Source organism: Eretmochelys imbricata, chromosome 3 (assembly GCF_965152235.1).
Source record: "Eretmochelys imbricata isolate rEreImb1 chromosome 3, rEreImb1.hap1, whole genome shotgun sequence".
Taxonomy (NCBI): domain Eukaryota; kingdom Metazoa; phylum Chordata; order Testudines; family Cheloniidae; genus Eretmochelys; species Eretmochelys imbricata.
Window position 1 is genome coordinate 126,534,468 of NC_135574.1, and position 14,482 is coordinate 126,548,949.

The window sequence follows — 14,482 nt, forward strand, 5'->3', positions numbered from 1 at the left end:
CGAGGCAGGTCCTGGGCAGCTCCGGTCCCGCCCCGCCGCCTCTTGGGTGGCCAGTCGGTCGCCGCGGCCGCTTGGCCCCGTCCCCTCGAGCCTGCCCTGGCGTCGGCGCCTCTTCTCTTCCCCGCCGCGAATCTGCGCCGCCGCTCCCGCCGCTAACATAGTTTGGGCGGTTGTCAGGGAGAAACAAGATGGCGGCGGCGGCGGAGGAGGACACGGAGCTGCGGGACCTCCTTGTGCAGACGCTGGAGAGCAGCGGGGTGCTCAATAAAATCAAGGTATTGGCGGGGGAGGGGCTTGTCCCCTGGGGCGCGAGACACATGCGCGCGTAGTGGTGTGGGGGGGCGGACAGAGCGCGAGGTGGTACCAGCTGCACTAACGGCCCTAACCGCCACTCCGCCCCGCGCCAGCGGGAGGCGGGGTCGGGGACTCGGTTCGCTTCCTCCTGTGCCGCCCCTACCCACGGTAGTCCGGGCCGCGATGGCGGCGCCTGTCTGGCCTACGGGCACCGTGGGTTACGCAGGAGCCGTGGCGAGCCTCTGCCCTGCGCGAAGGCCCTATGGGATGTTCCGCGCCCGGGAAGCGCCGCAGCCCTCGCCTCCGGCCCACCCGGGGCAAAGTGTTCGTGAAACGTCCCTGATGGCGCGGGGGGTTGGCCGGCCCGGTCAGGGATCGCTCTGCCGCTGCGCTCCCTGCGTTGCGGGCGAGTTTGCTCCCCACGCTAGTGTGGCAGCTCCGGGCCCGTGGCGCTCCTGGCAAAGCAAAGGAGTAGCTGGAGCGGATCTGCTCTTTCAAGTCATCAGAGGGGTAGCCGTGTTAGTCTGAACCTGTAAAAGCGGCAAAGAGTCCTGCGGTACCTTGTAGGCTAACAGACATATTGGAGCATGAGCTTTCGTGCATGTATCCGACGAAGTGGGTATTCAACCACGAAAACTTATGCTCCAATACGTCTGTTTGTCTTTAAGGTGCCACAGGACTCTTTGCTGCTATTTCAGTTTAATTTCTTATGTAAAATTCCACTCCCCCCCCGTGTGTGTAAAATACACACACACACATCCTTACCTAAATCCTCCCATTCTAATGTTCTACAAGTTATAATTGGGCTTGGAAGGTTTTTGATTTTTATCAATAAATGTTGGTGTCTATTGATTTCACCAATAGAAACAAACAACACAGAAATATTTTCATCAATAGTTGAAATTAACAATTAGGCAAAGTAAGAAAAATGCTGCTTGAGAACTTCTTAAAGTTGGATTTTAGGATGTTTACTTTATATGTTTTGACACGTGACATTGACTGTTTGTGTTTTAATGGTAATAAAGCTTTGCTTTTATATCCTGATGTTTACTGTCATTCTCTGATCACCCATAATTTCTTGCAAATCTGGAAAATTAAATGTATAAAACATTGGAAAATAAAGTTTTTTAAAAATACACATTGGATTTATGGGTCAAAATCATTTGAAAAAAATTGAATTCTACCACTTTTGGCTCCCCAACCTGAAGCAAATATTCACTAGCAACTACACACCACGCAACAAAAACACTAACCCAGGAACCAATCCCTGCAACGGACCCTGTTGCCAACTCTATCCACATATCTATTCAAGGGACACCATCATAGGACCTAGCCACACCATCAGGGGCTTGTTCACGTGCACATCTACCAATGTGATATGTACTAGCAATGCCCCTCTGCCATCTACATTGGCCAAACTGGACAGTCTCTACACAAAAGAATATCTGGACACAAATCAGACACCAACAGTTCTAACATTCAAAAACCAGTAGAATACTTCGATCTCCCTGGACACTCAATAACAGTCTTAAAAGTGGCAATACTTCAAAAATAGACTCTATCAAATTAGGCCTGAATAAAGACTGGGAGTAGATGGGTCACTACAAAAACTAATTTTCCCCTGCTGATACTCACACATTCTTGTCAACTATTTGAAATGAGCCACCTTGATTACATTGGCCTCATTAGCACTACAAAAGTGATTCTCCTCCCCCCTTGGTATTCACCCCTTCTTGTTAATTGTTGAGAATAACCCACTTCCACCTTAATTGAATTGGCTCGTTAGCACTTGCCTCACCCCCACTTGGTAAGGCAACTCCTATCTTTTCATGTGCTGTGAATTTATACCTGCCTCTGTATTTTCCACTCAATGCATCTGATGAAATGGGTTTTAGCTTTTGAAAGCTTATGCCCAGATACATTTGTTGGTCTCTAAGGTGCCACAAGGAGTCCTCATTGCTTTTGCTGATCCAGACCATTGCGGCTGCCACTCTGATGTGGTTAAATTAAGTTGGCCTTGGTTGAGATAAAAGTAGCGAGAGACTCCTGGAAGTATACGCTACATCCTGCTCCTCACTTGGTCCGGGTGCCCTACTGAGACTTGTAAATGGCTCCTGTAGCTTCTGCTGATAGCGCTCTTTTTGCCAGTGGCTCCCACTGATGCCATGCTTCCCTGAAATTCAGTTTTCATATCTTAAACACAGTATTCTAAATGGCCATGTAGTAGCAGCTGTCTGAATGGGGGTAAGCACAGACTTTTGATAGGTAGTGGCAGTTTATGGGAGTTGCGCTACTTCCCACAGTATTCTTGTCAGCAAGTTAAGGAAGTATGGGCTGGATGAATGCACTATAAGGTGGGTAGAAAGCTGGCTAGATTGTCGGGCTCAACGGGTAGTGATCAATGGCTCCATGTCTAGTTGGCAGCCGGTATCAAGTGGAGTGTCCCAAGGGTCGGTCCTGGGGCCGGTTTTGTTCAATATCTTCATAAATGATCTGGAGGATGGTGTGGATTGCACTCTCTGCAAATTTGTGGATGATACTAAACTGGGAGGAGTGGTAGATACGCTGGAGGGGAGGGATAGGATACAGAAGGACCTAGACAAATTGGAGGATTGGGCCAAAAGAAATCTTCTGAGGTTCAATAAGGATAAGTGCAGGGTCCTGCACTTAGGATGGAAGAATCCAATGCACCGCTACAGACTAGGGACCGAATGGCTAGGCAGCAGTTCTGCGGAAAAGGACCTAGGGGTGACAGTGGACGAGAAGCTGGATATGAGTCAGCAGTGTGCCCTTGTTGCCAAGAAGGCCAATGGCATTTTGGGATGTATAAGTAGGGGCATAGCGAGCAGATCGAGGGACGTGATCGTTCCCCTCTATTCGACATTGGTGAGGCCTCATCTGGAGTACTGTGTCCAGTTTTGGGCCCCACACTACAAGAAGGATGTGGATAAATTGGAGAGAGTCCAGCGAAGGGCAACAAAAATGATTAGGGGTCTAGAACACATGACTTATGAGGAGAGGCTGAGGGAGCTGGGATTGTTTAGCCTGCAGAAGAGAAGAATGAGGGGGGATTTGATAGCTGCTTTCAACTACCTGAAAGGGGGTTCCAAAGAGGATGGATCTAGACTGTTCTCAGTGGTAGCAGATGACAGAACGAGGAGTAATGGTCTCAAGTTGCAGTGGGGGAGGTTCAGATTGGATATTAGGAAAAACTTTTTCACTATGAGGGTGGTGAAACACTGGAATGCGTTACCTAGGGAGGTGGTAGAATCTCCTTCCTTAGAGGCTTTTAAGGTCAGGCTTGGCAAAGCCCTGGCTGGGATGATTTAACTGGGAATTGGTCCTGCTTCGAGCAGGGGGTTGGACTAGATGACCTTCTGGGGTCCCTTCCAACCCTGATATTCTATGATTCTATTGATCCAATCGATTTTGTTAGGCATCTGCCCTTCAAGTTGGTTTATATCATGCATAAGGAATTTTTCTTACAATACATTTAAATGTAAGGATGCTCAATGTATTGTTTGCTTGAGTATTGTGTACCTGTTAGGGAAAACAAGCTATACTCTGATATTGCATATTTATGTAGGATTTATACCCCAAAATTAAACAGTACTTTCCAAGGATGGGTGAGGGTAAAAGCTAGAAAGTAAGGCATAGACGGATTTGTGTTCAGTATCCTGTGGAGATCAGTAAGACATAAATGAGAGCAAACTCTAAGAAGGGTGTGTATACGAGTCTGATGCAGATGAAGTCAAGAGAACGTGAACTTGTCAGAAGAGACAAATGTGGAAGGATTCTAGTTAACATAGAATATTATCAATAGAAGATGTATTGTAAGGGTGACCAGCAATAAAACTGGGGAAAATATACAAAACCTATTTAGTTAGTTTTAGGCCTTCTGCAGAGACTTGTGAAGGAACCAAAGTGAGATCTTTGTCCTACAGTAGTTTGTATGAGGTTGTAATAATAATAATAATAGTAGTTTGCTTGATTTTTGGCTTTTCTGTGTATTAATATCTTGTGCACATTGGCATTTGCGTAAATTAACTTGACAATGCAAAATGTCTATTATCCTTTAAAACTGTTAATGTTTAGAGTAATGCTGGGCAGTTATTTTAGAAGTGTTATATTTTATTTACTAGTTTTTGAGCACAAGAGAATGAGTAAAATCTTAATTTGTACACTGGCAAATACTTAAACATGTATAATTGGTATGTGTGTATATATATATATATATATATATATATATGTGTATATAGTGCAATTGATATCCACTTGCAATTGATACACATTTCTTCTTTTGCTTTTAAACTGAAATATATAATAGTGTTCATAATCCATGAGCATGAAACTAGTTAACATTCAGAAACTACCCAGGTGTGTGTTCTTTCCTGTTATTTCATGTATTCTTGTGACATGTTTCTACAAAAGCCTGTTCTTCACATTCATACTCTTTTATTACTTGTTTCCACTAAGACTGACAATGTGGTGAGTGCTGTACAAACACAAAAGAAGACTTGGGCCCTGTTCTGAAGAGCTTGTGCTTTTTCTTTTCTTATTTCAGGGAGACAGTCTTCATATGAAAAAGGAAGGCCTCTACTCAGGGCTGTCCTTAGGCATGCGCAGAATACGCATGCTGCGTAGGGCACCATGAAATTTGGGGCACCAGATTTCCCCAAATTTCATGGTGTACTACACAGCTGCGTGCTTCATAGGTGGCAGCGCCCCCAGCGGCCAGCCCCATTCCCCAGCTGGCCCCCCATGTGCGTTCTGGGACAACTCCCTCTACCCCTGCTCCACCTCCTTCTGCCCCCACCCCGCCCCTTCTCCCAAGCCCCCTCCCCCAGCGACGGATGCGGCCCAGGCAATTAGCGGGGGGGCCTGGCGGTGGCAGCAGGGGGTCAGGCCTACCCCTGCACTCACCGGCAGTGGTGGGAAGCAGAGCGCCCTAGCCTGCTGCACTCTGCTGGCTCCCTGCTGTGTCGCTCAGCTTCCCACTGCTGGGGGGGAGAGGGGATCCCTTCTCCCTGCCACCAGTGTGGGGGGGCGGAACGGGCTGGGGCCGGGTCATTCCACTTCCTGCTCCCGGCCCCCTGCTAATCCCCTGGGCCGCTCTGGGCCTGTGGGGGGGCCCCCAAAGCAGCTCCCCACAGCTCCTGTCTCTTCTGGCCCCTCAGGCCTTGAGTGCAGCCCAGACCTTCCGTGGGGAGCAGGTGCTCGGGCTGCCTCTACTCTTTCCCTTCCCCCTCCCCCATATCCTGCATTACAACCACTATTTTCTGATTGGCTATGACTTGTTCAAAATCATTTTATATTCCTTTAGTTGGGTGAAATGTCACTAGTAGGGTGACCAGATATAATGGAGAAAATATCAGGACACAAGGGGAAAGAAGGAGGGGGAAAAATAAAAAAGCCAGAGTGGCCAAAGCCGCAATATTGGGACAAATGGCGTCCCGACCGTGCATCGGTCAGGACATGGGACAAAGACCTAAAAATCGGGACAGTCCCAATTTTATCGGGACGTCTGGTCTCCCTAGTCACTCGTGACATGGGGTTTGCAGCACTTGCAACACCTCTTGGTTGTAGCAATAAGCGAGCAAGACACTCTTTGACAACATAAAGCTAACAGCAGCCTTGATAAGTCAGTTTTATTAGTTCAGCCTAAAAACTGTTTCTGTTGGGCAGTTATCAGGATTGCCACAACAGAGGGTTAAAAAAGAATAAAATTATATTAATTGTTAAGATGGTATAAAGTTGATTCTTTATTTTAAAGAACTAATTAGTTTCCACAGCCCCTTCTGTCACAGTTCAGGGCAACTTGCACCTATATTCCCCTCCCTTCGCTCTTGCATGTATGGTTACAGAAGCAGCTTCACTTCAGGAGGACAGCTTGTTCATTAAACTGGAATGACTGTCTAGGTACCATTATAAAGTTACTATACTTTTAACATTTTTTAGCTTCTTTGAAGTAAATGAGTATTTTTAAGAAATAATTGTTCATATTTTAAATTTAAAATTTGTGCTTGAGCTAATTTCAAGGGTCCCCTTCTTTTTATTTGTAAAGTGGCTATCTCCTACTTTGTTAATGACATGAGAGCCAGATCTGCTTGTGGTACATGAACTAAATCACTATGATAGAATCTTAGCAGGGACACTTATTTGCATTGATGTAATGTAGACTTCTAATAGGACTGTGGGATCACTTTGTATGTGGCTCAGGAGGAGGTGTCACCAGAGGCTCTCTTCTTTAAGGGATTTTTGGAAGGAGTACCAAGGTGTCCAGGATGAGTAATTCTCTCTATCATGAAGAACCACTGAGTTTGCCTCTTAACCTACCTAAGGAGCAGAGACTGCGTACCCCTTTATGCACCAGTTCCTGTCTTCCATTCATAAACAATTAACAGAATACTTCAAGTGTTCAGTCTCATCAGGGAATGTTTCGTTTAACCGGCTGTTCCCTTCCTGCTGTAAGTGCATCTGGCTTCAATGGCATTAGTAGAGTGAGAGAGAAATCCATTTGAAACCAATCAGGAAGTTAGTTGGCTTGTAAAGAAACAAAATGAGGTAAACTTTAAATGTTAGGTGCAGGTGGGGAAGTTAACCATACTCTTTAAATTTGTAAAAATAGTATTATAATTACATAGTTGATTTCTTTGAAAAAAAAAAATGTAGCTTGTAAAAAAAGTTGACTGATTCACAAGGGCTGTTTTACAGCATTCCCTGAGAAAATCAAGCACTTCGTGAACTATTACCGTCAAATGCAATTGTAAACATTGAACATCCCACTGAAGGGAAATCTTTGCTGTGAATATTGTGTCCCAAGAAACCTTCTACTAGAAAACTTTTATTATAGTAACTGCTGTGCCTGAAATATTGTCATTTCAACTTCTGTGAGGGACAAAAACCCTAGTAATGTTCTGTCGTCTTAACTTGTGCTCAGAAAACATATATTGAGTAACAATGTGTCATGTTAACACCTTCATGCTAATTATAATATGTGTATAGAAGTGCTGATGAGTTGACAAAGTACTGTTTAGTGTCAGTATATTAATATTTTACCTTAAAAAATAGCAACAGTATAAATTGAAGCTTTTAATGAATATGGACATGAACAACTTATTACTAAAGAATTAGATTAATTTCATATCTTGTACTGCTTTGTGAGGTTTTAAAGAGAACTTGAAGAGAAGGTCAGAATCCAGTTAATTCCCAAATGATTCATTTTGGAGCAGTGATAACTAAGATCAGCTCTCTTTCTTTAAGTGTCCTAGAAAATTCAAGCACTCTAAAAACTGGAATTACTATTTTAATTTAATTCTACAAATCAAAACACAGTTCTTGGAAAACATTGTCACCCTTGCTCAATTGAAAACACTGGCATAACTTTAACTGCTGTTGCTATTGCTCCACTGTTATCTTCAAGTATTCCTGCCTGATACTTCATAACAATAATGGCCATACTGGGTCAAACCAATGGTCCATCTAGCCCAGTATCCTGTTTTCTGAAAGAGGCCAAAACCAGGTGCTTCAGCGCGAATAAACAGAACAGACAATCGTTGAGTAATCCATCCTCTGTTGTCCACTTCCAGGTTCTGGCATTCGGAGGCTAGGACACACAGAGCATGGGGTTGCATTCCTCAACATTTTGGCTAATAGCCGTTGGTGGACCTATCCTCCATGAACTTATCTAATACTTTTTTGAACCCAGTTGTGCTTTTGGCCTTCACAAGATCCCCTGACAATGAGTTCCACAGGTTGACAGTGCATTGTGTGAAGAAGTACTTCCTTTTGTTTGTTTTTAAGCTGCTGCCTATTAATTTCATTGGGTGACCCCCAGTTCTTGTGTTATGTAAAGGAGTAAATAACACTTTCTTACTCACTTCTCCACACCGTTCATGATTTTATGATCATGAACCTCTATCATGACCTCTATCAGATCCTCCTTTAGTCGTCTCTTTTCCGATCTGAAAAGTCCCAATCTTATTAATCCTTCCTCATATGAAAGCTGTTTTATAACACTAATCATTCTTGTTGCCCTTCTCTGGACCTTTTCCAGTCCTAATATATTGTTTTTGAGATGGGGTGAACAGAACTGCACATGGTATTCAAGATGTGGGCATTCCGCTACTTTATGTAGTGGTATTATGATATTTTTGTCTTATCTATCCCTTTCCAAATGGTTCCTAAGATGCTGTTAGCTTTTCTCCTGCCACTGCACATTGAGCGAATGTTTTCAGATAACTATCCACAATATATGAGGGACATAGGGAAACTCAAACATAAGGAAGTATTCATGCAAGACTAACATTTGAATGTTCAAGAAGAAAAACTGATGAATGAAAATGAGATCCATGAGCACAATGAATCCAAAAAATAAAGAAATAGTTTTATACCTTTAATACTGCTCAGATTCCTGAGTTTAGTTTCTGTTGCATGTCTCCTGACCAGACACTGAAGAAATATCTGTACTTTACTATTAACATTTTCCTAGTTTTGAGTATGTTATTTGTGTACATTTCCTTATCATAGAATTGTATATTAAATGTGTGAGTTTCAAAGACACCTAAGGGACTTAAATGTCCCACTTGTATTCAAAATTAATAGGAATTAGGTGTCCAGTCCCCCTAGGCAGTGTTTTTTAAAAAAAAATCCCACCCTGACAGCAGAAATGACCTAATGGGCCATGTACAGTGGAACTTCAGAGTTACGAACAACAGCATTTTTTCTTCTGCATAGTAAAGTTTCAGAGCTGTATTGAGTCAATGTTCAGTTGTAAACTTTTGAAAGAACAACTATAATGTTTTTAGAGTTATGAACATTTTAGTTATGAACAACCTCCATTCCCAAGGTGTTCATAACTGAGGTTCTGCTGTAGTTCACATTCCTGTTTCTTCCCTTTTTTTCAGATTAAAAATTCTTCTTTCCCAGCCCCAAGCCACGTTGCATATAGCTTTAGTTTAATGAAGGCATTTAGGTGTATTAAATTCAATACAAGTACCTCAGGAAGAAGCTGGGGTCAGTTTTAAACAAATACCTGGCAGGCTACTTGTTGCTTGTTGTATTTGAATTGTGGGGAGAAAACAGTGACCGCAAAAATACGGGTTCTTTTTTAATTTGGTAGGCAGAACTACGAGCAGCTGTATTTTTGGCACTTGAAGAGCAAGAAAAAGTAGAGGTAAGGAGATAAAAGAATGTAATTTCTACTTCAGCTTTCAGTAAATGTTTAATGCAATAAAAAGTACAAAAATACAAATAAAAAGTTCATTTTTTGTCACTTTGCCAAAATTATGTTGCTATCCTTAAATTCTCACTGATTTCAGTGGTAACAGGGTCAAGCTTTAAATATGACAGAAATATCCCTGAAAAATATTAAACTGTCTGTTTTCTATCTTTTCCTTTTTATAAGATCTGGTTAGATTCATAACATCTCATTTACAATTGGTTAGCTCTCTTGGGTAAATATTGATCTTGGGTAGTTTTGAAATAGCATGTTGTCCAGAATGACTCTAAGGAGGATAGGAAAGAGACAAGGTGGAGGAGGTAATACGTTTTATTGGACCAGCTTTCGTTGCTGGAAGAGACAAGTTTTTGAGCTTCACAGGTCCCTGAAGAAGAGCTCTATGACTCTCAAAAACTTGTCTCTTCTACCAGCAGAAGTTAGTCCAATAAAAGATACTAGCTCCCCCACCTTATCTCTGTCACATCCTGGGACCGACGTGGCTGCAACAACACTACAAACATCTAAAAAAGATACTCCAGTTCATCAAGTGTGTTCATAAATTCTTTTAAAATGTTTCTTATTGACCCCATCAATATCCTATCGATCATAAAAGACTTCTGAAATACTTTCAAAAAGCACATTATGAAAAAATAATTTAAAAAAATTAAGTACTTCTGCATTTTTAAAAAAAATTTGAAAGGAACTTTATCAGTTTACTCATGTATAAGCTTACATTTAAAATTAGAGCCTCTGAATTCTAAATATAAATTAAAAAAAAAATATTTCTCATTTGCAAATTTTTGTGCTTCTGGTGACTCTGCAGCAATAGTTAACACAGACAAAGGCTGTTCCTGGAGATGTACAGACATCGTTATTAGACTGATGCATGAACAGTGATATTTTGGTATGATGGTGAATTTGGCATTATCTAAATTATACAGTGATTTTTCAAACCAAAAACTGCAAGTTAATTTGTTCTTGATTTTACTATGTAAGTTAAATAGAACAGATCTAGTAGGGGAAATTAACACTTAGACACTTACAGGAATTTATTGCAAAAAATAGAAAATAAAACTATCATTTAGTAATCCCATGTTAACGAATAGTTTAGTCCATATTTTGCCTGAAGAATCTGCAAATTCTATTTTAAAAAACAGAGCGAGTGCAAAATAGTAGAGCTGTCAAGCAATTTAAAAAACGAATCGCACAATTAATCCCGCAATTAATCACACTGTTACTCAATAATAGAGTACCATTTATTTAAATAATTTGTGGATGTTCACATTTTCAAATATATTTTAATTACACCACAGAATACAAAGTGTATTTTTATTACAAATATTTGTGCTGGAAAAACAAAAGAAAGTATTTTTCAGTTCACCTAATACATGTATTTTAGTGCAATCTACATTTGTATGTTCAACTTTCATGATAGAAAATTGTGTACAAAAAATCCCTGCATTCAAAAATAAAACAATGCAAAACTTTAGAGTGTACAAGTCCACTCAGTCCTATTTCTTGTTCAGTCAATTGCTCAGACAAACAAGTTTGTTTACATTTACAGGAGATAGTGTGGCCCACTTTTTATTCACAATGCTGCGTCCATGCTGATGACGGGTTTTGCTTGATAACTGTCCAAAACAGTGCAGACCAACGCATGTTTATTTTCATCATCTGAGGCAAATGCCACCAGCAGAAGGTTGGTTTTCTTTTCTGGTAGTTCGGGTTCTGTAGTTTCCACATTGGAATGTTGCTCTTTTAAGACTTCTGAAAGTTTGCTCTATACCTCATCCTTAGATATTTTTGGAAGGCTCTTCAGATTCTTAAATCTTGGGTTGAGTGCTTTTAGAGATCTCACATTAGTACCTTCTTCGCATTTTGTCAAATCTGCAGAGAAAGATTTCTTAAAATGAAGAACATGCTGGGTAATCATCCAAGACTAGTATAATATGAAATATATGGCAGAATGTGAGTAAAATAGAGTCCGAGACATACAATTCTCCCCCCAAGGAGTTCAGTGACAAATTTAATTAACATATTATTTTTTTAATGAGCGTCATCGGCATGGAAGCATGTCCTCTAGAATGGTGGCCGAAGCATGAAGGGGCATACGAATGGTTAGCATATCTGGCACGTAGATACCTTGCAATGCTGGCTACAAAAGTCCCGTGTGAATGCCTGTTCTCACTTTCAGGTTGATGTTGTTGTAAATAAGTGGGCAGCATTATGTCCTGTAAATGTAAACAAACTTGTTTGTCTGAGCGATTGGCTGAATGAGAAGTAGGACTTAGTGGATTTGTAGGCTCTAAAGTTTTGCATTGTTTTTGAGTGCAGTTATGTAACAAAATCTACATTTGTAAGTTGCACTCTCATGATAGAGATTGCACTACAGTACTTGTATGAGGTGAATTGAAGAATACTGTATCTTTTGTCATTTTACAGTGCAAATATTTGTAATAAATATAAAGTGAGCAGTGTATTTTGTATTCTGTGTTATAATTCAATATATTTGAAATGTAGGAAAAAATTCAAAAATAATACATTTCAATTGGTATTCTGTTGTTTAACAGTGCGATTAAAACTGATTAATTGTGATTAGTTTTTCTTTCTTTTTTTTTTTTTTTAAGTTAATCGGGGGAGTTAACTGATTGACAGCCCTACAGAGTAAAATTGGCAAACTTCTATTTTTCAATGGTTGTTTCGCTCAACTGCTGAACTTGTAATTTGTTTAACTGTATGGAAAAACATAAAAATCTGTAACCAGCTGATACTATTCCTATCTATAATGTTTTTATAGCCAAACTAAAATCCCCTGGGGGTTGGTAACAGAAATATTAAGCCTTAATTATGACCATCTAAATGTGCTGCTTTACTAATTACTACTAGTACACTTAGTATAAAAGTACATTTTTGGGGGGTTAAAATCAGTTGTTTAAGCTGTTTGTTATACTAGTGAGGCCTCTATGGCCAAAACTCTTGATGAGGTGTTAAATGTCTTTGCAGTACAGGGAAACCCTTATTAATTGTCCTTGATTTTTCATCTTTCAACAGAACAAAACACCCCTGGTAAATGAAAGCTTGAAAAAGTTTCTAGGTACAAAGGATGGTAAGCTTTTCCCTGTTTGTTAACTTATACATTGCTCAGATATTGACAAATATTTTGAAGAAAAGTGAAGGTAAATCCGTTTGCTCTTGTGTTTGCAATATGATCCTGATGTTGGTCATAAATATAGTAAAGATAGAAGCCAGTCCTTCTCCCATTAAGTAAATGTCAAAAGTACCATTGCACACACTGAAGTTAAGATTCAGTCCAGAGCTTTTAAAGCTAATATTCTGTTGTTGCCATGGTCTTAGTTGAGAGGACTGATTTCTGTAAGTATTTGAATTAATTGCTGAGGAAATTTTTTTTCCATTGTTTTGTCATTTGTTGATTTACAGTAATTCAACTGAGCCTTTTTAGGGCAGCAGAAACAGCAACCTAAAGCTGTAATATGAAAGTAGACTGTAGAGGTACAGCATTAAAAGTGTGTGTGGGACAGACACCAAGATTAAGGTGTCTTTGAGCTAGACTTTTTTTTTTTTTAAAGGTTAAACGGGGCCTGAATTTTAGAAGGAGCCTTGAGTTTTGTTCCAGCAGTTTTGGTTTAATTTAAATGTCTTCCTGATTTGGATTGAGGATTAGGTAGTTAAATACCTAAACCAGACCTGCAGAATTATGGGTGGGACAGAGGAGACCGGATTGAGGATCTCTTAAAAATCAGGTTCTTAATATAAGAGAATTTTAATTCTGTTTAATGTACCAAATTATTTTTTTCCTCTTTCTTTTTAGGTTGCTTGGTTGCTGGTCTTGTTGCAGAATTTCTTCAGTTTTTCAATCTTGACTTTACATTGGCCGTTTTTCAGCCTGAATCAAGCACAGTAAGGAAGATACTGTTTTTAATCATTTGCTAACTTGACTGTTAGAATCTGAAATGAACAAATGCAGAAGCTTTATTGGATTTTGTATTGGTCTATACCAGTTACTCAAATTTATGCTCTAAATATCAGCCGGAACTTAGTAATGTATACCTGTGTCCCTACACTAACCCAAGTCATAGACTGTCACAAGTACAGAAAAGGATGTTTATGTAATTGATGATTCATGGTGGTGGGTTTTTAAAGCTGACTAAAAGCATACATGCTTCATCAATTCTTTTCTACCTTTGTCGCTTAAAATAAATTAGTTTTGTCTGTGGAGCTATCTGTGCTCATAATAGTCGGGGATTCTATTAATCAAATGGTGACATTCCTTTGGACTGTGTGCCAAATTTTACATGTCTCTATCAGTGCAGCAATACTGAATTGAGAATAAAATAACTCACAGCATAACCACTTTGTGGCATTATACAGTAAGAGAAACTGGAGGAAAAACAAGTGATTGTATGCAAGTGATCCAGACAACACATTAAGCAACAAGGTAACGTGCTTGGGGTGTTGGCCTAAAAGTCTGTTACAAGAGGAGGAGACTGAAAACTTTTTTTTTAAGTAGTACTGTATTTTGCTAGGTCTTCAATACACTTTTTCAGTTATCAAATACTTATATATGACATTGATTATTTCGCATTGAAAATATTTTTCATCTGCTTTAAAAAAGAACATTTGTTCCTTTTCAAAGTTTTTTTTATTCTTATTGGTCACTTTTCAGTTTAGTTTGCAAGAAGTGTTGCTAAACTAGTTATTTAAGCTTGAATTTGATCAAGGACGAATTTTTTTTCACTTGAATGAAATATTGATTTCATATCCATTTTAAAAAGTGGCTACATATAAGGCATTTGTTAATTCAATCTAGATAAACTGATAAAAACTGGTGCTTCATATTCTATCCTAGTGGAAGGACTTTTGCCCTGTTTCACAAAAAAAAATTCAGAAAAATCTGCAACTGACTTAATCCTAAAACCACCTAGACTCCATGCTGTGCCAAACGTCCCC

At 40.0% G+C, this 14,482-nt stretch overlaps 1 protein-coding gene across 3 annotated transcripts in view; it reads left to right on the plus strand.

Annotated features, from left to right (window-relative positions):
* The window catches only part of CEP43 (centrosomal protein 43), a 51,105-nt gene continuing 36,623 nt past the window's right edge, over positions 1 to 14,482 (plus strand). For 2 of the 3 annotated variants that reach the window (XM_077813331.1, XM_077813329.1), the window contains exons 1-4: positions 1 to 275; positions 9,416 to 9,469; positions 12,566 to 12,620; positions 13,344 to 13,432. In XM_077813331.1, the coding sequence (XP_077669457.1) occupies positions 189 to 275; positions 9,416 to 9,469; positions 12,566 to 12,620; positions 13,344 to 13,432 (285 nt within the window). In that variant the 5' untranslated portion in view covers positions 1 to 188. The remainder of the gene's footprint in view (positions 276 to 9,415; positions 9,470 to 12,565; positions 12,621 to 13,343; positions 13,433 to 14,482) is intronic. The other variant, XM_077813330.1, reaches the window with a different exon arrangement.